This window comes from Acanthochromis polyacanthus, chromosome 1 (genome assembly GCF_021347895.1).
Source record: "Acanthochromis polyacanthus isolate Apoly-LR-REF ecotype Palm Island chromosome 1, KAUST_Apoly_ChrSc, whole genome shotgun sequence".
NCBI lineage: Eukaryota > Metazoa > Chordata > Actinopteri > Pomacentridae > Acanthochromis > Acanthochromis polyacanthus.
In genome coordinates, this window is record NC_067113.1 from 32904630 (window position 1) to 32932620 (window position 27991).

Below are 27991 nucleotides of genomic sequence, written 5' to 3' on the forward strand. Positions count from 1 at the left end.
CGCCGCCGACCAATCCGAAGTGAGTATTTTTCGCGCTGGTCGGCCGGAGAGTTTGAGTTTCCCGCAAGCTTTTGATTCGACTTGAATGAAACCCTCCGCTTTTCAGGATGAATACGGACATTTTCTCCCTTTAACCGCCGAGAGCACGTTCAACAGGTAAACCGACGGAGACGGTCTTTCATGTTATTGTCAACCCAGCGGTGTTAGCCGGCCGGGAGTTTTTCTAAGTGCAGATGTTCAGGGCCGACCATCCATTTTAGTGCGAGAGGCGCTAGCTAGCTAGCCGTGCTAATTTGACTTGGCTTCTATGGGACGCTGGTTAGCATTAGCTAGCACCGTTAGCTTCTTTTTGAAACGAGCTGTCATGGCGCCTACAAATTAAGCTCATGGGCGAAACAAAAGCAGAACAGCTTAAACGGGCGGCAGCAGAAACGACCGACAACGCCACACTTCATTTAGCGTTGGCTTCAATCTGTTAGCTCATTTGGCTTTTTTGGGGATGGCGGCTTTGTCTATTTGCTGGAGTCCGGTGTAACGGCTGACTGTAGTGATGACAGAGATGCGGCTGTGCTCTTTGGGAAATTGCTCGTCCGCCTGTCCGTTGCAGGGCTCCATGAGATTCCCACATCGTGGCTTCCGCTTCAGATTATAGTCGGAGCCCCTCTCTTGTACTACACGGTGTAGCCGCTAGCTACGGTTGACATCCTACCGGCTACACGTTAACGCTAATAGTTAACATCAGGACGGAACGGCTGCTGCAAACGTCTGCTTTAGCACTAATTAGACGTTCAACGGTGCTGCCTTTACATTGCAACTAAGCTAACCACCCTGTCCCGTTAAACACAATAGACACGCTAGCTTGCAGCTGAAGTGGGATACATTAAATTCCAGCAATTATTCGCACTCCAGTTGCGCTGCTCCGGCTTGTCAGCTGCTTCCATTTCCGCGGCTTTTCTAGCCGGTAATGCGGTGGTTACGCGGCACAGCTAGCCACCCACTCATTGGGCATTCTGCATGCGGTGGAGCCTGCAGGCTGCTCCTCCATACCACCGAGCCACATTCTGCAACTAGCAGCTAGCTGCTCCCTTCTCCTGGGAAAGCCAAGTTAAAATTGTCGCGGTAAGAGGTTTTCCGGCCGCCCTGTGGTTTTTTTGCTCATATGCATGGATGCAATCTAGTATAGGCTTGACATGACCTCGTTCACATTAGTTGTGATCAGTGTGTGTGGATCTGGATTTCATTGAGGGGTTAATTTTCTCTTGCTAGACTGTGGCATTGTTGCTTCAGACTTGTGGTCAATCGAGTCGCTCCACTTTCTTATAAAAACAGCCAAAAGCAGGCGGCTGGAACATTCCGTGACAGGTGCAGTATTCTGTGTCGCCTCCGAGCTCCCTGTTCATGCTCCGCTGAAGCAAGTGAGTGCCATTTTGTAAAATGTGTAATGTTATGCTCATAGGATTCATATCCCAGAATGCCATTTTGCAGAATTTGCAGAATGAAGAGCACAGGGTTGCCTGCATGATCTCGATGCTTTCTTGTTGAACCTGTGGAATAAGAAGTTTGTGTGTGCTCCTTGTCCTGCAGCTCAGTGAGCCTGGAGGGGGTTTAGATGGGATGGACAGCAAAGGTAGCTCCCTGCCTTCGATGCCTGAACCAGCCAACCCGATCAGCATGAAGCAGCCACCGGAGTCCTTGAGTGTACGGAAAGGACGGGGGGACATGGGCAGTGACCCAGCTCTGCTAATGGACAAACCTACCGTACAGCTGGCTGCCACACTACAAGACGGCGGCGTTAGGCAGAAGATGGCTGGCCACAGTCACAACAACCACAGCCACAGCCACGAGAGGCTCAAAGACCTCACCTCCCGTGTGCTGAACGGCGACCAAGACCCGCTGCCCACGCTCTGTGCCCCGGAGCCCCCGATGCTGAAGGGCGCCGAAGCCCCCGCCACTAATGGCACCCATCAGCTCGATTGCATTCCTCATTCTGAACCCGAACTGAAGGTGACAATACCCCAGGGGGTCAACCAGCCACTGTTTGAGCCGTGCTGTGTCAACGGGACCAGTTTGGACACAGCCGCTGACGGTACTATGTCTGGATCGGACGAGAGAAAGGACGCCAAGGCGAGGAAAGGGAGACCTCTCAAACCCAACCTTCAGACTAATTTCAGCTCATCTGTAATCCCTGTGGAGCCACTTGATCACACAAATGCTGTAGAGGAAGCTGGAGCAGCTGCTGAGGTTTTACTTTTGTTCTTACTGTTATTTTTTTGAAAGTGAGAACTGCTATTTTTCCTTATGTCACTGTAGTACAGTGCAATTTGCAATTCTGGTGCTCCTTTAAAGATAAACATTAACACAATGAAGCGCCACAGTTAATCTGTCAGATGGTATTAAGACAAAAGAAGCTGGAGTCAAACAATAGGAAGCTTTCTATGGATAGTTGACTGCTCAAATGTTGACTCACCAAAACATAAAGTTTGTTAATTCTGTTGAAATTTAAGCGTTTGCTCTCAAGAATTTGGGGAAATTGATGCAAACTCTAAAATATTAAGGAGTTCCACATTAGAAAAATGTAAAATTCTACAAAAAAAAAAAACCTTCAGGGAATGTTCAAGAAGCTTAAAATTGAGTAACATCTGGATACATGGGTAATTTCTTGTTTTGAAATCACTACGCTTACATTTTAAGGAAACAATCCACATCTGTATTTCTGTAGTTTTTATTTGATGTCTACATCAGAAAATATGGAAAATTGACAGAACAAGTCTTTAAATCCTTGTGGACACATTCCATATGTGTTCAAAATGATGTGTAGGGAAATAATGCTGATTATTCTTTCTCTTCTCCAGCCTGAGCCCGAGCCTGAACCCAAAGTGGTGGTGCCAGAAGTGACGGAGAAGAAAGCAGAAGGTTCTACCGCCTGGCCGGTCCGCTTCTCTGTTGGAGATCTGGTTTGGACGAAGGTGTCGGGATACCCCTGGTGGCCCTGCATGGTGACCACAGACCCAGAAATCAACTATCATGTCAAACAGAAACCCAAAAGTGAGATGCGCTTGTCACCGTTTGTGAAATTTTAACTTTTCTGTCATAAAGTTAACAAGTGGAGCTTTGTGGTTTGTTAAACACTTTTATTATGGCTGGTGTTGCATTTGTGCTGTGTGTGCGTGAGGCACATTTCCAGTTTTAAATGCCAGTTTGATACCATTATCATTAATTTCCTGAATTTTTTTTTTTAACAGTCAACAGCAGGACGGGTCTCTTTTACCACGTGCAGTATTTTGGAGACGCCCCAGAGAGAAGCTACATCTTCGAGAAGAACTTGGTGACCTTCACTGGGGAGGATCAATACCAGGAGCTCAGCCAGAGGAGCAAACAGACAGCCTCAAGGGTGCTCCACAAAAAGGTACATCAGCTACTTTCTTTGCATATCGACTTCAGAGGATGTTGTCTGATATGTTTGGAAAGACTTGGCTCCTTGCAACATTAAAACGCTGCACTTCCTTAAAATGTTTGATACAAGTTTTCTTCGTTCTTCAGTTTTTAGATAGTTGGTAACGTCAATTAGAAGTTTTAAAATGTTGATTTTTACAAGACAAGAGAGTTAAGATTAACGTTATTGTCCCGGAGAGAAATTTAGATTACAGCTTCAACTCCACAATATGTTGCAAAAATAAAACAAAAACTAACCGATCACACATAGTGTACCATAAGAATCAAATATAACACATTAAAATAGTATCATACGGAGATACTGACATGTATTCTGCAGCATGGATACCAAATTTGTTGTATTAAAATGTTGGTTTTATAAGATACAAGTGGTAAGATTAACTTTATTGTCCTAAAGGGAAATTTGTCTGGGGTAAATTGTTAGATTACAGCTGCAACTCAACAAAATACTCTTAAAAACTAACCTGTCACACACAGCGTACAATAAGAACCTAATGAAGCTGATTAAAATAATATTATAGGGAGATACTGACACGCGTTCTGCTGCTTGGATACCAGGTTTGTTGTATTTACCCTTTGATGCACAACATGGGTCAGAAGTGAGCCATATTCAGTGGAAAATGGGAATCTGTTGACCCATGTTGGGCATGATAGGGTTATAATGTTATTTTTTTTTAAAGATGAGAGAGATAAGATTAACTTTATTGTCCCAAAAACAAATTTGTCTGGGGCGAAACTGTTAGATTACAGCTGCAACTCCACAATATATTGCATTTTGTGCAGTAAAAACCAAATATAACACATTAAAATAATATTATCAGGAGATACTGACATGTATTCTGCAGCATGGATACCAAATTTGTTGTATTAGAGGATTTTTTTTGTGAACTACTGTCCTAAATATAAAGCAGTTACACGTGAAGCTAATCGAGTCGTACCTTTAACAGACTTTCTCACACTGGAAATATGTTAGCGGCACAAATTTGGGCAGGTATTATCTTTAACTACTAGCCAGCCATTTGAGCACCATGTCATTTATTTTGTTGTTTTCGCCTCCTGTCATGCAGACGACTCCCTCTATCCCCCGTAAGCTCCGCGCCCAGTGGAACATGGGCATCATTCAGGCCAAGGAGGCCCTCAGCATGTCGCTGGACACTCGCATGGCCAACTTTGGATTTGTGTACGACGAAAACGGGCCTCACCTGAACCCTCTCATCCTGGAGAAGCTGAAGCCGGTGCACAGCGACGAGATGAACCTGGACGGAGAGAGTCGGCTCAGCCCCGATCTCCCCTTCCTGCTGGCGAGTTCCACCGGCGAACCCACGGCGGCCTCCCAGCCCCAAGACGGCACTTCAACGGGGAAAAAGACAAAAGCACCCGGAAAAAAACGCAAAGCTGGAGAGTGGAGGAAAAGGGGAGCGGGCGATCTAAACATATTCCTGTCAAATACGAAGCTGAAGGCTGCAACTTCTTCCAAAGCGATGCTTCAACCACATCTGTCTTCACAGGTAGCAGTTATAGGTCTTTACCTCATCAAACAATCTGATCAGTTTTTTTATTAACTGTTTAACTTCATTAATTAAGGAAGATATTGAAATTTGATGTCTTCAGATGTTTTTTTTTTGTTTTCAACATTTAAAAACTAATTCAAAAATTCTGCCTACTTTGTAGAGCGTCTTTAAATGTCTTAAAAAGCGCTATAGAAGTATTATTTAACCCTCGTGTCGTCCTGTGGGTCAAAATTAACCCGTTTTAAAGTTTGAAAAAACATATTTTCACGGTGAAACTTCTGATGTCCACATTTTCAACATTTTTTGGTGGGGAAAAAAGAAATGTTAAAAATGTTTCTTCAAGAACATTCACATAAAAATGAACCAAAATCCAGCAAATTTCTCTGGATTTTAGTTGATTTTTTTTTTCTGAATGTTCTTAAAGAAAATATTAGGAGTTTTACTGATATATATGTAATCACTTCAGATAATTTTAGGATTTTTACTCATTTCCTAAAACATTTACAAGAATTTTCTTTCCATATTTGGGGGATTTTTCTAAAATACAACTTAAGAAATCATTGGAATTTTCTTCCTGAAGGTTTTGCAAAGTTTCAGAAATTTGGGGAATTTTTTTTCCTGAATTTTTGTATTTTTTTCAGACAAGGAAACAGTATTTTTGGTGCTCGTAAATGAGGACAACAGGAGGGTTAATAACACTGACTTTTTAGTTTTATGAATATATAAAACAGAAAAGCAGTGAATCCTAACTTTGGAGAAACTTGACTGATTAGCAAAATTGCTGATAATTATCTTTGTCGATCATCTAATTGGTTTCTAGTTCGTACACGCATTTTTGCAGGCAGGGAAATGAGTCATAAAGTAATATTTGACCAGTTTGTAGTTCTTAAAATGGACCAGGCAAGTATTCAGAGTGTTTATTTTCACTTAAAGCATCAGAAATTCATGAAAAAAATCAACTTTTGATTATACAACGAGCATTTTTTTTTTAATCCAACCATAATATGATAATGCAATGATCATAATTTGACAGCCTGAGAGAATTTGTTTGATTTTAGATGGCATCATTAAATGCATTTGGTTGTTTTCTTTGCAGAATCCCTCAGCTTCCGAATCGGGCGTACCCCAGAAGAAAAAGAGGAGACCCAGACAGCCCCAGTCTCCCACCAAGACGGTGAGGAGAAAGAAAGCATCTGCGACGGGCAACGCCTCCGACCCCGTGAGGAAAAGGCAAAAAGCAAAGCCGGTTTCTTCGACGGAGGACGTTTCGGAAGCCTTCTCGCTTCCACTTTCAGTTCCAGGTTGGTTGAAAGTTGAAAGTCTTGCATCACATCGAAAATATCCAGCGGTCAAGTGTTGGTCAAACGTGTTTACCAGCTACGGTCAGATTCTCCGCCTTTAAGTTGCCAAATGTGGGCAGTGGAATAGAGAAGCGGGTCGTCTGCTGTGGGATACAGCATTTATTGTGGCCAGTGTGTTTAAAAATGTCCCCTCTTGAAGATAAAACATTTGTCCTTTATTGGCTAAAGCTTAGAAATGCAGTGAAATTTGTCCAAAGTGAGTTGGAGAATTAGTTCATGCACAGATTATAGAGAAAATCCAGTATTAAAGGCCAATGTGTGTTTTTTCTGCTCATAAAAGTTGCTCAAAAAGTTATTAAAGCTGTTCTTTACAACAGCTAATGCTCATAATTTGGCTTTGCATCCATGTCGCTTTGTTGGCAGACACTAATAACTAACAGAAACGCAAAGAAGAAACAAAACAAGACAGAAATGAAGAAAAGTCTTCAGGAATTGTTTACAGTGAGGACAGTTGTAATTATCAGCTGGTATTGGTCATGTTCATCTCAGTTCAGCCATATTCAACCCAATTTGATCTCCAATGGGTCGGACCAGTAAAATCCCAGCATAACAAATGATAAATAACACCAACTCCAGGTTTTTTTCTTTGATCTAGTGCAAAAAAAAAAAGTTCATTCTGAAAGCATTCACATTTACGGAACTATCTTTTTGTCAAACTTTATGAACAACGTGAAATTTGTTAAGAAAAATTAATGAAATGTTAACAAAACATTTGCCATTTTATCTACAAAAGGTACAAAACATTTAGTCGCAGGTGTCTGGAACTGAACGACGTGGTCAAGATCTAGACATTTTTTAAAATTTACACCCATTTACACATCACCACGCAAACTAAAGTGGGAACTGTAAAGAAAGGAGCTTAAATTATCCTCCTGTCTTGTAAATTTATCCGTAAAAAACACATAAAGGTCATGGCAGTGCAGTGGACAAATTTAAAACGACGTTTACTTTCACTGAAAAACTGGAATTAATGTCGTCTCTGTAATTTTTACACTTTGTCGTCTGCATGTGTGACACCCCTGTTTTAAGCTGTGCAGAGTCAGAAAGTCAGAATTTAATTGAAAAAAGTGTGTCCATCTTCCTTTATGCATTTGAAGCAGGCGTCAAAGCTTTCTTGCAAAATTAGGGATGCTATTTTTCTAATGTAATATTTAGATTTCAAAAATATGCATAAATGCATGTTGTGGAAACACGGCAGTAGAGAGAATTCCAGTGTAGGTGTCTGAACTTTATCTTCCTTAAACTAAATGTGACCGTTTCATGTTGGCCCTTTTTTCTATTTTCTTTCGCCTCTAGTTAGGGACGAGGAAAGCCTTTTTTTACTTATCGTTGAGCTGCGTTAAATGCTGCCTGAACACACTGGTAGCCTTTAATATCCCAGCTAGATAAACCAGATTTACGTGTTTTAATAAACTTGTTTGTTGTTTTTAGTGAAAAGGGAGCGAAAGAAGAAAAGGCCGCTAGCAGATGCATCGGACAAAGAGCAGCAGCCGAAGAAGAGACGCAGAACCAGCAAAGATGCTGAGAAACAGGTGAGATTCTGCATGATGTGGGGACGCGGGATTGCTCTTGTTTTAGACGCTTTCCTGTGAAGAAGATGAATTATCCACTTATAATGTGTTAGAAAAATAAAATGCTGTATTTTTGAACCAAGAATCTGCTTTTTTTTTGTTTGTTTGTGCTGTTTTTTACGTCTGCATGCTGACTGAGCGTTTATCTTCACAGGCTTTGACTTCAGATGGAACGGAGAAAAAAAGGAGAAGAAGAAAGAAAACGGACGTAAAAGATGCGAAAGAACCCACGAAATGGGTGAAAAAGCCTAAATCTCTCCTCACCGGTAAACGACCATAATGCTCTTTATTTGCACCATTTCTTGGCTTTGCCTGTAAATTCACACCTCTGTGGTTTGTTCTGTGGACGGATCATCTCTTTTCTGCCTCGTCTGAGGTTTGCAATACTCTGCTGTTAAAGTCCAAACATTCTGGCTGCACACAGACGAAGAAGATGCAGCGAAACCAAAGCGTAGGAGGAAAAGGAAACAGGACGGGGAGACTCAGGCGACGCCATCCAAGGCGAAGAAGAGGCGGTCCTCTCCGTATCCTGATCCTGAGGTGAGAGGAAATAACCTCAGGCGGTTTTAAAATAAATTACACCAACTTATTATCAGTAATTCAAGTGCGTGCGTCATTTTTTTTCACAGGAATTATAGCAAACTGCCCCACTGGTGGTTGGGATTAGCTGCCTTTTTTACTCAGATATTACTAGATTGATATTCAATAAATGTGCCTTGTTTGCTGTAAAAGTGTTACTGATTGCCGTTGTCTTGCTCCGATTCTGTTTGCTTCAGGGTTCTGGGAGTGAAGGACGTCCTGATTCACCGAGCGACAGTTTAGACGGGACGAAGAAGGGAGAACGGAAGAAAGAGTTCGTCTGTCAAGTAGGCCTTCGCTACTTTTATTCTCCGGATAAAGACGCGCTTTCGGTGTTTTAACAGTTTCAGGTTTCTCACACCTAGTTTCAGCTGATTTGGTTTCGCTTCTCACTGTTTAACTCAACACCCTTCCTGTTTCTGTTGCTGTGTCGAGTCAGACGATTCAAGTCAGTTTTATTTGTAAAGTGCATTTAAAATGACAGGAGTTGAACCAAAGTGCTGTACAATTATAAATAGCAGCCTGTAAGACATAAGCAGCGTTTACTCCAAATGGTAGTTAGTAGGGGTGTAACGAAATGGTAAACTCGCGAAACGATACGAAACAAGGCTCACGATACGAAATACTCACGATATGAAATAAAGATTAACGAAAATCCCCAACAGTACAGGGATGAGAATTTTCCGCGGAATTCCGCGGATTTTATCATTGCCAGGGTCATTCTTGTGAATCGTCTAAATTCGAGGAGAAAATTTTTTTGGGGGGGTGCGGTATGTTTATGGTTGGCAAGTCGTAATATCGAACGGCTGCTAATATCCACCGCGCTGAATGCTAGCCGCCACTCAGTGAGAGCAGTCATGTACAGTACTGTAATCGAATCACCATGAAGTGTAGAGTCAGAAGGCGGGTGTAACTAAGTGACGACAGAGGCGCGACGATTCTGACAGGATACGTCAGCCTATTCGTTGCGCTGATTGGTTGTATACCTACCCAATTCCTGCAAAGTGATTTGATAGACAACCTTTTAGCCCGCCTCCCTCCCTGTCCAGCGTGCCAGGAGAAGGCTGTTGGCAGGGCACAGGAGAGGAGAGGACAGGAGCAAGCAGCAAAGATGGAAAGGCTGTCACACAATAAGTCAGAAAAGAGAAAAGCTGCAGAGAAACTGATCCAATTGGCTGCAAAGAGGAAAAGAAATCTTTGCAATGAACCATGAGTGCATTTGAACAGAATGATGCAGCTTGTAAACATGTTAGTTTGAACAATGTGTAGATGTGTGTGTGTGTGTGTGTGTGTGTGTGTGTGTGTGTGTGGCTATAGAATGTCAGAAACATTGACTGGAGTATAATCTTTCATGTGTGTGACTATTAATTAAGAATGAAATCTCAAATATTATTTGACTTCTTGGTCAGTTGAGAGGAAGAGAACATTGACTGTAGTACAATCTCATGTGTGTGACTCTGCATTGAGAATGCATTCTCAGAAATATTATTTGACTTCTTGGTGAGGTGAGAGGAAGAGAATATTGAGAAAGGTAATTTATTTTACATAAAGATAGTTATGTTAGCCATTTGGTTTACCTACACTGCTAGTAATGTTAGCAAACTGAGAGCATAGTCCCTATCACCATGACATTTAGAAATAATTTTGGACCAGATTGATATATATTAAATTGTTTTTAAGGACTCTCAGGCCACTTTTTACTGCTGTAAAATCTAAAAAACCCAAGAGCTTCAGGGGGGGCAGAGCCCCCCTGAATCCCCCACCGGGCTCCGCCCTGGACCCGCGGCTAATTTTCAGCTGAAAATATTTTTTCTCATTCTCATCCCTGACAGTAGGAAGGTATGCAAAAATCTCATTTTCTTTATTTTCTTCCTTATGCAGAAATACAAATAATAATGCTGCATCAGTACAAAATAAATGCTCTTTGAAAAAAAACAAAATTGTAGTTTTTCCCCCTTATTTAGACTACAGTGCAAATACAGACATAAAATCTCAATAAAGTGCTTTGTTGTTGTAATAATCAGGATAACTACATTCTCCAATGAGAAGGAAAACAAACAGCAGTCCTAGGAGCTGCAGTCTAGACCTACAAATGTCTGAACTGTGAACTAGTTGTACTCGCCGCAGTATACGGCGAACTGTAGCACACGATTTTTGTTTTATCCGCAATCTTCTCGTCTGCATAGGAAGCCACAACCGATTTATTTGACGAGCATCTGCTAATTCCTCAGCCTCGCCTTCCTCCGTTTTGAAGCGAGCGTTTTGCTACGGTAGGCGAGGAGGGTCAAAAATCATCAGTCTCAGTGGTGCACGGCGCCTCTTCACGTTTTTTTATTTCGTGCGTCTTTGAATTTTATTTCGTCATTTTTTTTTATTTCGCGAGGAAAACCTTTATTACTTATCTTACTAGTAGTTAGTGAATGTATTCTGAGAGCACGTAATAAATAGAACAGTGGAGGGTTTGTTATAAGATGAGCTTTATTTATCCATCAGTTTGGAGATTCACACATTACACGAGCTTAAAATACAAAAACACTAATTATACCGATATGGCATGATGGACGTCTGCAACCATAATTGGGTTATTGCATCTTAAATCATCACATTTTTGAGATTTCTTCTTGACCGTCTCTTATTTGCCTGAAAGTTGCATTACGTAAAATTTAAATTTTTCTCATGATATCAGAAATGCATGAAATACGTTCCAACATTATTTAATTTAAGGATCGCTCGTAGACCCATTTGTAGCACTTTCTTTGCACACATTAAAATGTGAGGCTGTTTGAACAACAGTATCTCAGATAAAATTACAGATATAAGCTTGAAAATAAAAATATAGCCGTATTAATCAAACCTACTCAATCAGTTATCAGATTTAAATGAAATGAATGAACTTTAATTCTGATTCCATATGCCCCTGCGTGTGCATATGTGTTTTATCTGAGTGAATGCGTTTCTGTACAGGTGTGTGAACAGGCTGGTGAGGACCTGGTGCCCTGTGAAGGGCAATGTTGTGGGATGTTTCACCTCCACTGTCTGGGTTCGTCCTTCAAACCTGACGACAAGCTACTGTGCCAGGCGTGCAGCACAGGTGAGGAGGCCGCAGTTTATCCTGGAAACCAACCTTAAAGCCACGATGACGGAAGTACACCCCCTGTCAAAAGTTTTAGGACACTTTCTCATTCAAATAAAGTAGAACCTGTGCTACATCTTTTGACAGGGGGTGTATCTACCAAATTTGTTACACATATGCAGCACATCAGGCTGAACAAAAAAGTCAGTGACAGCCACATTCCAGACCCAACAGGAAGTGAGCTATTTTGCTTTGAATGTCAGACTTTGCCCATTTTTCATTTTTTCTAGAGTGAACTCCTCCTAGGGGGAAACTCCAATTCACCTCAAATTGGGCCAGTACATGCAGGAGGCCTTAATGATCCAAACTTATTAAAATCTTGTTCCAAAGTCAAAGGGCGTGTCCGTGGCGGCCTCTGAAATCTTGATCCTTCGCCATGAAATTTCAAATGCTGTGTAAATGCCCTGAACATGCTCCAATCTGCCTGAAGCTTTACATGTATGATCAGAGTCCTGCCCTGATCACATCCATATGATGAAATACACCCCCTGTCAAAAGTTGTAGGACAGGTTCTACTTTATTTGAATGAGACAGTGTCCTAAAACTTTTGACAGGGGGTGTATAATTAGCATCACGTTTGTGATCGCTGTCGTCTTCCTCCCTTTCAGGAGTTCACTCGTGTTTCAACTGCAAGCAGTCGGACGGTAAAGTCCGCCGCTGCCACGTCCCGCACTGCGGCAGGTTTTACCACGAGGCCTGCGTCCGTCTGAACCCCGTCACCGTCTTCGACAACAGAGGCTTCCGCTGCCCGCTTCACGCCTGCCTGAGCTGCCATTACGGCTGCCGCACCAAGCAAAGGTCGACCAAGGGTGAGCACGTCTTCAGGTTTATTTATCTTGTCATATTTCTATCAGTTTGTATGAATATGCAGTTTTAATGGTTTATTTCTGGGATGCTGAAGCTTTCTGAGAGAAAATTCAGGAATCCTTCAAATAATCAATATCTGTTGTGTTTGAGTGTTTTTTTTTGTTTGTTTTTTTAGGACAAAAGCGTAGAAGTTATCTTATTCATGCTTCTTAAATGTGACTATTTTCTCTATATCTGGACATTTGAGGATGCTATCTTGGGTTTTAAGCAACACTGGTTGACATTTTTCACCATTTTCTGCCATTTTTTTTTTTTTTTAGCCCAAACACTAAAGTTGCAGCTCTGTTTATCAGTGTGTTTGTATAATCTGGCGTCTTCCCTTCGCTCCGTGCTGCAGGGAGGTTGATGCGTTGCCTGCGCTGCCCGGTGGCGTATCACATCGGCGACCAGTGCGTGGCTGCGGGGAGCGAGATGATCACCAACACCGCCATCATCTGCACCAACCACTTCAACGCCAAGAAGGGCTACAGCCACCACAGTCACGTCAACGTCAGCTGGTGCTTCGTCTGCTCCAAAGGTTCGTCAGACCTCCTTCAGTCAGTGGCGAGGGCGTCACTAATGGGCGTTTATTGATCGTTTTTGTTTTTAGGGCACTTTAAGCTCAAATTTCAGCGGCAAGGTAGCGACGTTTACGCTAAAACTCTCATTAAATATTAAGAGAACGAGGCTGTTTTGTTGTTTATTCACTCCCTTCTTTGTGTCTTTGCTGCTTTGCACACAGTAGCTGGTTTGGTTCACAGTTTTAGGCACGATTGATGACAATAGTTGTGTTTCTGTATAATTATCAAGTAAATTTTGATGTTTTTTATGAAGAGAATTTGTGAATGAAGCTTGTTTCCACAAAATACCGGCCATGTTTCAACTCCTAATCGATTACAAGAATATTAAGCACAAAGAATATGCTTAATTTAAAGGAATATTTGCAGAAAAATGATCATTTTAAAAGAATTAACCCAAGATGTGTGGACCAGAAGATGGTTTCCTTTTTAAAATGTGAGCTAGCTGCTGGCTAAAGTTAGTTACTAGTATGTGTCTGCATGGATATACATGTGGTTTCTTCGTACATTTAGGTCTTTTATTTATTTATCATAGGCTCTTTTTACATTTTATTTCGCAGCTTGTGCAGTTTAGGATCCACAAGTGGGATGTTTTCCATTTTGCATTGCACATTTTACCACGTTAGCAGCAAAACTTTGTCTATTTTTGAGAGGAAAGCGTAGAGAAATCTTCAGGAATTCTTTTCCAAGTTGTATTTGTTCTTTTACGTCAGCTGATGTTAGACGCGTTTCAAGCTTTTTAGACACAAAGACGGTGAAAGAAACAGCTGATCAGTCCTGTGAATTAAGTGTTTGCTCTGTGAGAAAAGGTCTTTTCCTCTCCCTTTAAGTATATTAACTCTTTCAAGAAAGACAAAAAAACACCAAGCAAGCGTAAAAACTGATTCTGCAAAAGAAGCGTCTTTTCTTGTAATTCTAGTTTAAATTCCAGCTTTTCTAATGCGATGCTTCAAAATATGTATAAAAATATGACTAATATGAAGTAGACCTCCTCTGTTTTTGTAGAAGAACCACTGTGAGGTGATGAACACCCGGATTCTGCCTCACATTGGCTCCTGATCAGTTTATTTAGCAGATAATGGCTCGAACAATAGCTGCAGTCATTAAAATGCAGTGTAAAAATTGCAGAGTTGCCCTTTATTCCAGGCAAAGTGGCCCAAATCTGCTATCAAACACCGCAGGAGTCTCTGCTTTAATACGTAGCAGCTCTGCAGCAAGAGAATTATGAGACGTTTAAAGGTTGTAGATTTTCCAAGCGTTTCCTGCAGAGCAACAAAATGCAGCATGAAAATCATCGCCCTGATCTCTCTGAAGGGCAGTTAGGGAGTCGTTTTGGCACGATGCACCGCTCTAAATCTCGACCGTGGAGCCGTTAATCTTAGATGCTGCTGAAAAGCCGAAGCGCAGCAGCTCCTGGGAGGCAATTCCGAGCTGAAATCAGACAATCTTGTGGAAAATGTGTTGAAGATGATGCCGAAACGCACAAGGACAGCTCGTCTTTTGTGTTTGAATTTAGCCATGAAAGCAGAAAGTCACTTAAACACACCGGTCATGTTCCTCGTTTTCTCTCCGCTTCACGAGAAACAAAAGAGCTGCAGCATGTTCGGGTCGATTAACGAGGCGGTACGTGGCAGCTTGTTTTTTCTGTCCTTCTTCAGACTACATTTGCGCTTTACTGAGCTTGTTTTTATCACCCCTGAGCAGAAGACTCCTCTGTAAAATGGAGCCCACTCATAACCAAGCATCCATTTAAATGCTGCTCTGGTTTAATTTGGTTTCTCAGGAGGACAGCTGCTGTGCTGCGAGTCCTGTCCTGCAGCTTTTCACCCCGACTGCCTGAACATCGCGATGCCCGACGGGAGCTGGTTCTGCAACGACTGCCGGGCCGGGAAGAAGCCCAAGTACAGGGACATCATCTGGGTCAAACTGGGAACATACAGGTCAGAAAACGCACACTGCTGTTTCTTTTTGCAAAGGTTCCTCGACTAAAGTCAAAGTTCTGTTCCTACAGATCGATGCAAGCCGATTTTCGCCGTAAAATGTAAACAAAGCCGTTACGTGCATCATGTAACCTTTAATAATCCTTCCTGCAAAGGATTATTACAGGACCTATCTATGCACTGGAAAAAAACGTCTCACAAAACAAGAGAGAAAAAATTATTTGAAAGAACTTTTACCTTGAAATAAGTGGGGGGGAAAAAATCTGCCAATAGAGCAAGTAAAAAAATGGCTTGGTGAGATTTCTTGAACTAAAGTGTGATAATGAGATCTTAAAATTAGCTGGGGAGATTATTTTAAGCTATATTTTACTGGGATTGTCAAGCTTAGATGTCTTAACCCTCCTGTTGTCCTCATTTAGGGGAACCAAAAAAATATTGTTTCCTTTCTATGAAAAAAATCCAAAAAATTCAGAAAAAAAATTCCCCAAATTTATAAGAATTTGCAAAATCTTCAGGAAGAGAATTCTAAAAATTCCTTAAGTTTCTCTTAAACTTTTTTTTTAAAAAAAAGCAATCACCAAATTTGGCAAGAAATAAAAATTAAAAAAGGAAAAATTAATAAAAATTGTAAATATTTTTCAAAAAATGAATGAAAAATCTTCCCAAAAATCCTAAAAATATCTAAAGTGATTACATATTTATCAATAAAACTTGTAATATTTTCTTTAAGAATGTTCTTAAGAAACATTTTTAACATCTCTTTTTTTTATCCATCAAAAAATGTTCAAAAATGTTGAAAATGTGGAAGTTTTCACAGTGAAAATAAATTTTTTTTCCACATTTTCAAACTGTAAAACGGGTCAAATTGACCCGCAGGGCGACACGAAGGTTGGAACAAGACCGTTTCAAGATTGTTTGACTTAACAAGATATTTAAGATGTGTTGCCTTAAAACAAGTCCCTCCATCTGCTGGAATGTCACTTGTTAAGAGAATTTATCTTAAATCAAGTGGGATGAGACATTTTGACTAAAAACAACACAAATAAACTTGGTAAGATTTTGAGTTTTTGCAGCGTGTCAGTCAGTTCTTCAGAAAAGTCATAAACACCCATGACTTCCATGCACGTATGAGTCATTTTACAAGAAGATAACAGAATATGTTGCACTGTTTTTACAACTTCAGTGTTTTATTCTGTCTAACTTCACTTCCATGGAGACGGCAAGAGTCCGACTTAAGCGTGGGAGCCGTAATGAAGGGCAAAGAGGTAACAAATGTAGCACAGTCCAAGGTGGTGTACAACCAAATCCGTCTTATAGCGCCATGTGATGACGTTCTCGTACGCTCCGCTCGCCAACTAATTCCACGTAACCAGCAACGATAAAACGCCGTAGGTCGATGACGATGTAAACCGAGGACGCCCTGTACCTTCAGACCAAACTCTTTTACATTTTCTTCTTAGATGGTGGCCGGCAGAAATCCACCACCCGAGGAGCATCCCCACCAACATCCAGCACCTTAAGCACGAGATTGGAGAGTTCCCGGTCTTCTTCTTCGGCTCCAAGGATTATTTCTGGACTCACCAGGGCCGAGTGTTTCCCTACATGGAGGGCGACCGGGGCAGCAAACACCAGAGGACCGGCATCGGCAAAGTCTTCAAAAACGGTAAAGATCTACGCTACCGCCTCCATGGTTTATTTATTTACTAGTCAGATGCTGCATTTCTGCTTCTGTTCTTCACTTTTTCCCCATTAGCCATCATTTAACTGGAGAAAATGCTTCTTTCTTCTTTGACTTTTACACTGATCGGACAAACTTTGATTTAAAAACTTTTATGCATATGTAAAGGATTTTTGGAATGGTTTTAAAACTGTACAACAGTCTGTAAAACACCACAATATTTATTGTTTTTCGCTCAAATTATTTAGCGATACATTTAGTAATTATTAGCACAGTTGATTTTTACGTTGACTGTCTAAAGTTTGACTACAAAAATGTTTATGTAAACGTCAAAGAGAATGTTTTGAGATAATTAAATATTACCAGTTTTTAGTGACACATGCAGCTTCTAGCTGTTTTCAGGGCTTGGAGTAGTTTTAACACTGCAGAAGTGTCTTAAGACACCACGATATTTAATTTCTTTCGCTCCATTTATTTAGCGACACATTTTATAAATATTAGCACATTTAATTTTACATTAGTTGTCCAAAGTTTTGATGGAGAAAAGATTATTTCTGTACATGTGAAGGAAATATTATTTGAAAATTAAATATTGCCAATTTTTAGTAACGCATGCAGCTTCAAATTTGCACTGCAGAAGTGTCTCCAGCAGCGCAATATATTTTTTACTCAAGTTATTTAGCCATATGTTTGGTAAATATTGGCACATTTGTTGCTTTGTGTAAACAGCGAGGACTTTTATTTTGAAACGCCATTTTAAGCTCAACGTTTAAATGAAGATTCCCACAGGTTAAGTGACACGTACTGTGATTTTTACACCAATTTTCTCTCTCTTCTCAGCTCTGCTGGAGGCTGAAGCTCGATTCAAGGAGATGAAGTTGAAACGAGAGGCCAAGGAAGCACAAGAGAACAGCCGAAAGCCGCCCCCGTATAAGTTCATCAAGGTCTGAAAAGCTGCTGTGCATCTTTGCTTTTATCCTTCAGATTCAAACCTGCTGCATGTGAGGAGTTTGCTGCTCATAGAGAAAGAAATGAACTTTCCTCCCAGAATGGATTTACAGCATTATTGATTTTTTATTTTTTTTGTTCTATTTTTTCCTCCTTAGGTCAACAAACCCTTCGGCAAGGTTCAGGTCTACACCGCGGACATTTCTGAGATCCCCAAGTGCAACTGCAAGCCGACGGACGAGCGGCCGTGCGGGTTCGAGTCCGAGTGTCTGAACCGAATGCTGCAGTACGAGTGCCACCCTCAGGTGTGTCCGAGTGGAGAGCGCTGCTGCAACCAGGACTTCACCAAACGCCTCTACCCGGAAACCCAGATCATCAAGACGCCGGGAAAAGGCTGGGGGCTGATCTCCCTGAGGGACATCAAGAAGGTGAGTACGAGGCATAAAAACACAAATTACACTTGTTCAGATTCAGTATGTAAAAAAAAAAAATAACGCCTCTCTGCTTAAGAACACGTCAGGCATTTAAGGTGGTAATCTACCCTCATTTATTAAACAACTTATTTTGTTATAATTTCTAAACAATACAACCAATCAACACAAAACTTGGCACAAAGAAAGATAGATTTAGTAGAAGCATTTTACATTTAGCTAAAGTCTGCCACATTTTATGGTTTCCATGGTAGCAACAGATTTGGCCAGATACAAAAAATCTTGTGGAACAAATATCTTCAGAAGGAAAATAGCTGTCAGCACCAAATTTGGTGTGCTGACTCCTTATGTTATTATGTACACTGACGGTCATTAAAAACTTTGAGACCATATTTTTCAACATAATTTTTATTTTGAAGCCCCAAACTGGATTTTCTTCCTATGAATCATTTGTTTAGCATATTGGCATACAGAAACAAAAATCTAAAGTTTCAAGAATGATTTCAAAATAAAGAATTTCACAAAAGAAAACGGCACCTGCCAAACACAAAGTCACAACAGTCAATACTGAGTACGGCCTCCATTTGCTTGGATGCAGGCAGCAATCCGTCAGTGCTTTGGACCAGGCTTCTGACTGTGGGTTGGGAACAGCCCATATGCCTGGGTACATCACTGTAGCTCAAAGCGGCCTCCACCGTACCCAGTGCCCGGAGACGTTGTTCATGTGATAGACGCGGCATGATGCTGTTCACTGGACTAACAATGGTGGCCTTTTGTGGACCTTCAAAACCCATTCTCACATTGTGCAGATACTCACTGAGTATTGCTTGGTGTGTATTTGGTTCACTTTTGCAAAGTGACCAACCCATGTGCAATGAATCATGACAAAATGACAACTCATCATTATCTCAACTACCAGGGCACTAGATCATCAGTAAATCCACCATGAATAATTACAACCCCCCTACAAGTAGAATTCTGCGTACATTTCTACCTCAAAGTTTCTATTGACTGTCAGTATATGTTTTAAGTACAGCCATGGCCATAAGTTTGGACACAAGTACCATGACGCTTGTGAATCTTAGAAAATACCACAAAATACTGAAGTGTTTGGGTGATAATACACAACTCCTGAGAACTATATTAAGTTTCATATTTAAAAAAACATCAAAAGAGTTTGGTGTCATTTTGTTATTCTTACCAAATTCGGTTGTGAAAGTACTGCATTTTTTGGTTATTTTCTTTAATATTATGTTTTGGGAACAAAGTTGTTCCAATTGTTGGAATGTATTGATAATATTATATCCCTTGTTGATTTGTTGACTAATTAAACTGGTGCTGTCAAAAAATATTAGTTATGTTCTGTAATAGACATCAAAACAGACATAAGTCATGCTGTGTCCAAACTTATGGCCATGGCTGTAGACAGATTTTCCTATTTTTGTATACTTGAATGATAACCATGAAAAGAGTCCTTTTTTTCTATTTGATCAGAAATATTGGATGAAGTAAAAATCTACTTAAAACCTACATAGTAACATAAGGAGATAACATGGAAACTATAAAATGTGGCAGACTTTAGCTAAATGTAAAATGCTTCTACTAAATCTTTCTTTCTTTGTGCCAAGTTTTGCGTTGATTGGTTGCATTGTTTAGAAATTATAACAAGAAGTTGTTTAATAAATTAGGGTAGACTACCACCTTAAATACTTTTTTGCACGCCAGTACTGATCCGTTTTAAATCGATGCAGAGTTTTTGGGAAACCGGTGAATTAGCCTGAAACATTTCCAGCTTGAAGGCGTCACTGGTCTGATGACGTTGTTTCTCAAACAGGGAGAATTCGTGAACGAGTACATCGGAGAGCTGATCGACGAGGAGGAGTGCAGGGCGAGGATCAAGTACGCCCATGAAAACAACATCACGGACTTCTACATGCTCACTATCGACAAGGTCAGAGCCGTCGTACGCCGTGTGCTGTCTGGTTAAAATAAACCTTCTGCTAAATGTGTCTGAGCAGCGAACGGCTCCACAGTGTTTCTGGGTTCTGTTTGCTCAGCAGCAGCCCGTTTCCACTGGGAGCTACATAAACACAACAGTATTGCATTGGGAATGTTGCATGTCAGATAACTGCAGCATTACAGTCGTCAATACGACATTTACAACCGCGCATAGTAAATAGATCTGCTGATAATAGAAGGACAGGGCCGGTAGGAGTGTTTGCTGTGGATGTGCTGCAATGAGTTGTCATTATGAAACATAAATGACATTCAGGTAATTACCAGCTCTGGTTTTCTTCCCGCTGTCGTCTTTTAGGACCGAATCATCGACGCCGGTCCGAAAGGAAACTATTCTCGCTTCATGAACCACAGCTGTCAGCCCAACTGTGAGACTCAGAAGTGGACGGTGAACGGAGACACCAGAGTCGGCCTGTTCGCCGTCTGCGACATCCCGTCAGGTGAGAGGAGCTGCAGCGCGTTGGACTTTTGAGTTATTTCATCTCCGATCATCAGGTTCCTTCTGCTCAGTAGGGCTGGGCGATAAATAGAATTAATTCGATTAATTCGCGTTTTTAAAACCTGACGATTTGAAAAGTTGCCAAATCGTAAAATCGAGGCGAGCTTAAATATATAACAATACAGATTCTTCTTCTGCCTTTTACGACTTGTGCACTGGCGTTTGCTTCCGCCTCTCATCTCCTTCTGCCAAAACACTCACACCCCCGTCATGGCGGACAGAACAGCAGACGAAGAGTTGGTCGCGAGAAAAGGGCCTCATGTTACATCGATTATATGGAAGTGGTTCGGCTTTGACAAGACTGACACAGAGCAAACTACAGTCATGTGCAAGGATTGCAAAAATACTGTGAAAATGAAGAGTAGCAGCACAACTAACCTCTTTCAGCACCTCCAGCAGAGGCATCCTAAAGAATGGGAAGAGTGCTGCAGCTACGGGAGTGCGGCATGGCTAGCACTAGCCATAGTAGAGTCATTTTTGGGGGTTTCATGACCACCTCTCCGAACCTTTATTCTTTATGGATTTGGCATTCTAGACCATTTTGACGGAAAATTAGCTCCTATATACCTGCCAAAAATGACGGCTAACTTTTTTACAGCCCAAAATTCAAAAAGACCGCCAAAGTCACTGCCACTGTCTATATCTCAGTAACTAATTGAGCTAGGAGCTTGGTTTTGGTGTCTAGACATAGGTTTTTGGGGTCAAGCATTCCAATACTGCCATTGCTTTACTTGTAAAACATGTCCATTACAGCGAAATCCAATATGGCCGCCAATATGGCCACCGATATACTTTTTTTTTTTTTTTTTGTTTCTCGACTACCATGTGGCCTCGAAAGCTGTTGTTGGAGTCAAAACAGAGGTTTTGGGTCTCAAGCTATCTTTTCATGTCAATTGTAGTCTGTTAAACTGATTACATAATCAAGAAATCCAAGATGGCCGCCGGCTGCTATTTTCAAATGCAATGAAACTCATCAGTGGCAGCGACTTTGGCGGTCATTTTAAATCGGTCTGTAAAAAAGTTAGCCGTCATTTTTGGCAGGTATATAGGAGCTAGTTTTCCTTCAAAATGGTCTAGAATGCCAAATCCATAAAGACAAAAGGTTCAGAGAGGTTGGTCATGAAACCCCCAAAAATGACTCTACTATAGCAAACAGATCGCAAAGAAACAACAAAAATCGATTAAAATCGTCCAGGATGACTTTTGGCCATATCGCCCAGCCCTACTGCTCAGCCATGTCCGATTTGTTTGAAACCTCTTTATCATGAACTGCAGGTTAAAATGATGGCTGTGATAATTTTCGGAAAAAAAAGTTGCTCTAAAAATCTTCTGATTTGAGATGGAATAAGCCACATGTGATCGTTCTTCCAAGATGGACTGAACGTTTCTCTGGATCCGAGTTTAACGTGTTTTTATTTAATTAAATGTTCCGTATGTCAGGTACCGAGCTGACCTTTAACTACAACCTGGACTGCCTCGGCAACGAGAAAACCGTCTGTCGCTGCGGAGCTCCGAACTGCAGCGGGTTTCTGGGCGACCGACCGAAGGTGAGCTCAGATCAGTTCATCTAAGTTTGAATGGTAATGTAATTCACAGCATGGTTTTATCAGCATGTAAACATTTAACGGCCGCTTTTAAAGTTGGAAAAAGCTGGAGAACTACGATCACAGCTTGGTCTGATGTTACAAACCCGGCGTCAGTTCTATCAGGTTTCCAGTTTATCGACTTTTCTCTCCGTCACAGAACTCAAACGGCCAAACCGCCGACCCCAAAGGAAAGAGGTTGAAGAGAAAGTACAAGAGGAGGAAAAGCGAGGGGAAGAAGAAGTCGGAGGACGAGTGTTTCCGCTGCAGAGACGGAGGGCAGCTGGTGCTCTGTGATAAGAAAACCTGCACCAAAGCTTATCACCTGTCCTGCCTCAACCTCACCAAGAGACCCTTCGGTAAGAAGCACCGGCCGAGATTATCGGCTTCAGGTGATGAATCGCACCCAGCCGCAGGAACGGCAGCACAGATAAAGGTGGTAAATAAAAACTGGAGCAACAGCAGATGTTTATTTTTATTTAATTTGCCTTTTTTTCTGATGAGTGAGACCTTTTATGGAAGATTTAAATGTAAGAACAGCTTTACAGGCTTTAAATCGGCAGCATTTTATGATTTCAATCAGTTTTTCCAACATTTTTAAATACATATTTTTTTTACTTTGTTTTGGTTTCTGGGTGTTGAGTTGTTTTTACCGTTGGGTTCTTCTTGATTTAGTTTATTTCTAATGAAGCTGAGTCAGTTAGCAGTAAATTGGTCAGTTTTCAGGTAAAAATCCCAAACATTTGCTGGTTTTGGATGCTCGTATGCGAGAATTTGCTGCTTTTCTTTTAACCCTCGTGTTTGTCTTTACCAAAAAATGTTGTTACCTTGTCTGAAAAAAAAAAAAAAAAATTCTGAAAAAAATTCCTCAAATTTATAAAAATTTTCAAAATCTTCAGGAAGAAAATTCCTGAAAAGTTTCCCTCAAAAGTTTTATTTTTTAAAATAAAAAATCCCCAAATTTGACAGCGAAATTCACTGGATTTTGGTTGATTTTTTTTCTGAATGTTGTTCTATTTTTCCACCAAAAGTTTAAAAATTTGCTAAAAATTTTTTGAAAATGTAGAAATTTTCACTGTGAAATATTTTTATTTTTTTCTCCACATTTTTAAAACTTTAAAACGGGACAACAGGAGGGTTAAATATAACAGTAGAGCTGCAACTAATGATACATTTTAACTAATTATTAATGGACTGTGTGGTCTATAAAAAGAGTTGATGAAAGCCTGATATGAATGTTTTATTTTGTCTGCAACTCAGATTTTTAATTTGCTGTAACAGAGGAAAAATAACATTTAGAAACTAGAATCAAACTATTTCATCCCTCCAAAATCTCTCAAACTGATTGATATAGTTGTCATCTAACCATTTAATCTGTACATAATTGCAGCTCTGTAATACAGTAAATAGTCTATTTGTTTTGTACCATTTGCCAAGGTTTTTTTAACCTTCTGCTCCACAAATCATCCTGAAACTTTTCTCGCCACTTTTCCCAGCGATTGCTTTGGTTTTGAGTTTTTAAAGCTGTAATCGTGCAGCTGTGTCTTCATTTTGCAGGAAATCAATGCATAAGTTTGAACTAAAGCGGAGTCAGGTCTGACAATATTTTTATTTTTGCAGCAAAATCGTGTTACTACAAGTTTAATTTTACATCTTTCATAGAAAGCCCTAAAATGTAATATCTGCCAGATAATATATGTTTATAAATACATTACAAAATGTATTAGAAATGGAGAATAAAGCCTGGGGATGTTAAAAATGCTGGCAACAATACAATAATTTCTCCTTATTTGGAAAAACTTTTTCTAAATACACAATAGATTAAAAATGGAGCTGTTATAAATGCAAGAAATGTGACTGTATGTGGGTTTTGAGTCATTTTGAACACAGTAGAAGTTATTTAGGGCAGTTTTTAGACAAGTTTTAAATAGTTATGTACAAATTCTGAGTCATCTCTTTGTTTTTCTTTCCAGGCCGCTGGGATTGCCCCTGGCACCACTGTGACGTCTGCGGGAAAAACTCGGAGGCTTTCTGCCAGCTCTGCCCCAACTCCTTCTGCAAGGCCCACCAGGAGGGGGCGCTGCGTCCGTGGCCGCCCACAGGCCAGCTGTGCTGCACGGAGCACGACGAGCTGGACGGAGCCGACGCCGTCGGTCAGGACGTCGCCTCGGACGCCAACGCCGCCGCCGTTCATCCGTCTAAAGGCTCCAGGAAGACGGACGGAGCCGAAAACAAAACTAAAGGCTCCAAGAGGAAAGCAGCCGAGGCCTGAAAGGAGCTTTCAGAGCGGATAAAGACCAAACAAAGACTCACACCTCCTCCTCCTCCTCCTTCACTGTCGGACATCATCATCATGTTTTCAGAATCACAGGAACCAAGGCACTGTACATCTTCGTCATCAGGGAAAGCCGCTGATCTCTCACGGGCGTCGAACGAGCCGCTCGACTTTTATTTGAACACCTTCAGGTTTATTTTTGTTTTTTTGTCTGCACTGAGGCGACACCACCTGTGGTAAAGCACAAATCGAACTTCAGCTGCTGGATTCACTCCTTTCTTCCACCAAACAAACTGCCTTTTTGTTTTTTCCTCGTCGTCGTCGTTTTTGTTTAACAGAATAACAAAACAAACGGGATCCGGCCTGAAGTAAAACTCGCCGTCTGCTAACTTGAATCTCAGCCCCGCTTCACTCGACACGGATTACCTTGAACAGCAGAGTTTTATGGCTATATCTATATATGTGTATATCAAAGACCAAAATGCTGATTACTGGAACGGACGTCAGACAGGCGGCCAAATGGATGGCTTTTATTTTTATATATAGTATATATATGCCAGATTTAATATCAAACAAGACACTATGGATCGGCTTCAGACCGCCTCTTTGCTTTGTTTTCGTAGCCGTAGTTCATTTAGCTGTAGAGATACTTGCTGTTGTTACGACCTCTTTCGTTTTAGTTTTACTCTTTAGATTTGAGGGTTTGTTTGTCGCTGCGACTCGTGTCCAGGATCAGAACGAGGGTATTCTTACAACACTACTGGGAGCTCCACAGGTCTTCAGCGCTCTCCGTTAGCGATTTTAAAAATGAAGGAATGAGAGCGATCCTTGTGAGCCGAGTCCTTTTGGTGCTTTTCAATCGTCTGGAACCTGAACGCTGGGCTTTTTTATCCGTGTTTCTTTTTAAATCCTCAGGAGGTTTTAAAGTCCGATCGTCGTCCAACACTTTAGCACTGGCTAGCAGCTCAAAGTTTGGGAGATTCATCGCGTGTTGAAGGATTACGGAGCGAAGTGGGAACTCGGCTCTTCTAGTCAGCGTCTAGCAAAGCCTCAGTTGTAGAACCAGCTTTTTTTCTTTACGTCTGAAACAGCAGTGCAGCCTGAAGTCCATCGCCTCCAGTCTCCATGTGGGCTTCCTGCTTGGATTTACGACCACAAACATGGCTGACCTCCTCTCTGTACGCCTCTAATGCTTAAAAATACCGCTCAGATTGGCATCCATGTCTTAGTAAAAGCCCCGAAACTTAAAGACTCATGCATGTAAGAGCTGAAAATAGTAAATCTATTAAGAAATCTGCAGCTGTTGGGAAGTAGACAACGTTCATCAGACGTTAAAGTGAAAATCTGTGGCAACCCAAATGGACATTGTGCTAAATTATCAAGGAAGGCCTCTGCTGATATGAAAACAGTTTAACTCTCATGTAGTTCAGGCTCGTTGCTTTCAAAAATCTGCATTGTTTACATGTACAGTGAAGATATTTGTGCATTTTTATGGTTTTTGCATCAAAAACTCAAAGAAAATCCTGATTTGGACAAATTCTAGCTGAATTTAAAGTGTCGTTGGTTCCAAAATCACGTTTTTTAATGGTCTGCCTGTTATCCAACAAAACTGCACGCCTGTCAGTAGATCGAGGATTTTATGTCGTCTCTGATTGTTTATTTCCAGTTTTTGAGCTCTAAATAAGTAGTTTAGTGCATTATTTTACCGGAAAAGGCTACAGTGAGAAAAATTCCCAAAACAAATGATTTTTTATTAAGTTCTGCTCCATAAATCATCCTCAGGTTAATTTCATCATCTTTCCCAGCAACAGTTTAGTCCATTTTTATGGTTTTTACATCAGAAACTTTTATAAAATCCTGATTTTTGTGGACAAAGTTTCTCCTGCTGGTTCACGGAATCACTTTTTGTGACCAAACTCTGCTTGTTTTCCAACATCACTGCTTTTGTCAGTAAATCAAGGAGTTTCTTATTTGTTTATTTTAAGTTTTCAGCTCTAAATAAATAACTTGGTGCATTTTTTTTTTACTAGTAAAGGCTGCAGTGAGAGAAAAGATCCCAAAAGAAATCTTTTTTTTTCAGTTTTTGCTTCATAAATCGTCCTCATTCATCTCATCTTTCCCAACAGTTTTGTCCATTTTTCAGATTTTTACATCAAAAATTCTCAGAAAATCCTGATTTGTGAAGTTCTAACTGGATTTAAAGCGTCGCTGGTTCCAAAATCACGTTGTTTTATCCGCTGTGGCGCCAAGATCTGCTTGTTCTCCAACAAAACCGGTTGTATGTCAGTAGATCGAGGATTTTATGTCAAGTTTTCAGCTCTAAATAAGTGCTTTAGTGCATTTTCTTTGGCTAGAAAAGGCTACAGTGAGAGGAAAAATACCAAAACAAATCTTTTTTCTGTTCACCTTCTGCTGCATAAATCATCCCATCATCTTTCCCAACAGCTGCTTTGTCTTTTTTTTCCAGATTTACATCAAAAACTGTAAGAAAATCCTGATTGACGCGAGTTTGAGCTGATTTTAAAACGTCGCTGCTTCACAAAATCATGTTTTGTTAATTTTGTGCGGTAATTTCCCAGAACAGGCTGCGGTGACAGAAAACCCCGCAATAAATCCTTTTTCTTTGTCCACCTTTCCTCATCATCCTCGGGCGTCTTTCCGGACAGTTTTGGAGTTGTTAAAACCACAGTCGGACCGGTTCATCTTCACTTTACCATCAGTGTGTCTGTTTGAAAGTCTGAGAAAACAGAGCTGAAGATATTCACATCAATCTGACCATTCCCACTTTAAAGATGCTAGTTTGTGCCTGAACAGTGATTATCCTTCCTTTAAAACGTCGCTGCTGCTCTCCTGCTTCAAACAAACGGGACACTTTAAACATCCGGTTCGTCCTCTTTGGCTTCACTTCTGAGTCAGTTTGACCGGAGAATCTCCCACCAGGCGGTCAGTTTCTGCCGTTTCACCTTCACCCCGCTGTTGTCTCTCTCTTAAAACCCCCCAGAAACTCACCTTCGGCTTGTACAGACGCGTCAGGAGGTCGTTTTTGTTTCATTTTTTAACATAACTGCACCTTTTCTCGTTTGTTTTTCCGCCCCGGGGGCACGTGAACGGGTGCAGCGAGTCTCGTACGAGTATTTTGTGTAACGATCTTCATCCTAACCTTGATTTTTTTTTTTTTTTTTTGAGTGAATGTAGTCCAGCCAGTTGTTTTTCTTTATATCTATTTTTTATTAAGCACTGTAATTCCCTGTAGAGCTGAAGTGTAACGGCGCGTAGAGGTTTCACTCTGTAACTACTGTCCTAGCAACCCAGAGACTAATATGTACATAATGTATAAGTGAGTAATAGTGATGCATCTATTGTAAATATCATACAATTTCTCCACATTGTATGTTGTTTTTTTGTTTTTTCTTGATGCAGTGCTGAAACACTTTTGTGCAGGATCTCACGTCAGTTGAATCGTGCAATAAAAAAAAGTGGTCCAACGTTCATCTGCTGTCTGCACTGCTGGGTTCTTATTTGATTTTTGTCTTGAATAATCTGCACAAATGTGACTTTGAGCTTTTCCCAAACCCTAAAAATGTGCTGC

At 40.8% G+C, this 27991-nt stretch overlaps 1 protein-coding gene across 4 annotated transcripts; it reads left to right on the forward strand.

The window, feature by feature from the left end:
• On the forward strand, positions 1–27893 carry nsd2 (nuclear receptor binding SET domain protein 2). Of its 4 annotated transcripts, XM_051951435.1 has the most exons (23): positions 181–1119; positions 1267–1415; positions 1585–2241; positions 2853–3045; positions 3243–3406; positions 4521–4961; positions 6061–6265; positions 7757–7857; positions 8051–8162; positions 8321–8436; positions 8673–8762; positions 11440–11566; positions 12217–12417; positions 12813–12992; positions 14816–14972; positions 16433–16635; positions 17491–17594; positions 17757–18026; positions 19864–19980; positions 20344–20485; positions 21985–22091; positions 22288–22486; positions 24101–27893. In XM_051951435.1, exons 3-23 carry the CDS (start codon positions 1615–1617, stop codon positions 24397–24399), a joined length of 4155 nt encoding a protein of 1384 aa, XP_051807395.1. In that variant the 5' UTR covers positions 181–1119; positions 1267–1415; positions 1585–1614; the 3' UTR covers positions 24400–27893. The 4 variants fall into 4 exon arrangements, with proteins under 4 accessions (XP_051807346.1, XP_051807395.1, XP_051807360.1 ...); XM_051951386.1 differs by lacking the exons at positions 181–1119; positions 1267–1415 and adding an exon at positions 1–156; XM_051951400.1 differs by having other exon boundaries at positions 181–1415.
• Positions 27894–27991: the final 98 nt, after the last annotated feature.

Bases quoted from the DNA above. Each gene is read 5' to 3' on its own strand.
- nsd2 (XM_051951386.1), top strand. From the start codon at position 1,615: ATGGACAGCAAAGGTAGCTCCCTGCCTTCGATGCCTGAACCAGCCAAC. The intron at 8,163-8,320 runs GTAAACGACCAT...GGCTGCACACAG, and splicing joins GCCTAAATCTCTCCTCACCG to ACGAAGAAGATGCAGCGAAA. The intron at 8,437-8,672 runs GTGAGAGGAAAT...TGTTTGCTTCAG, and splicing joins CTCCGTATCCTGATCCTGAG to GGTTCTGGGAGTGAAGGACG.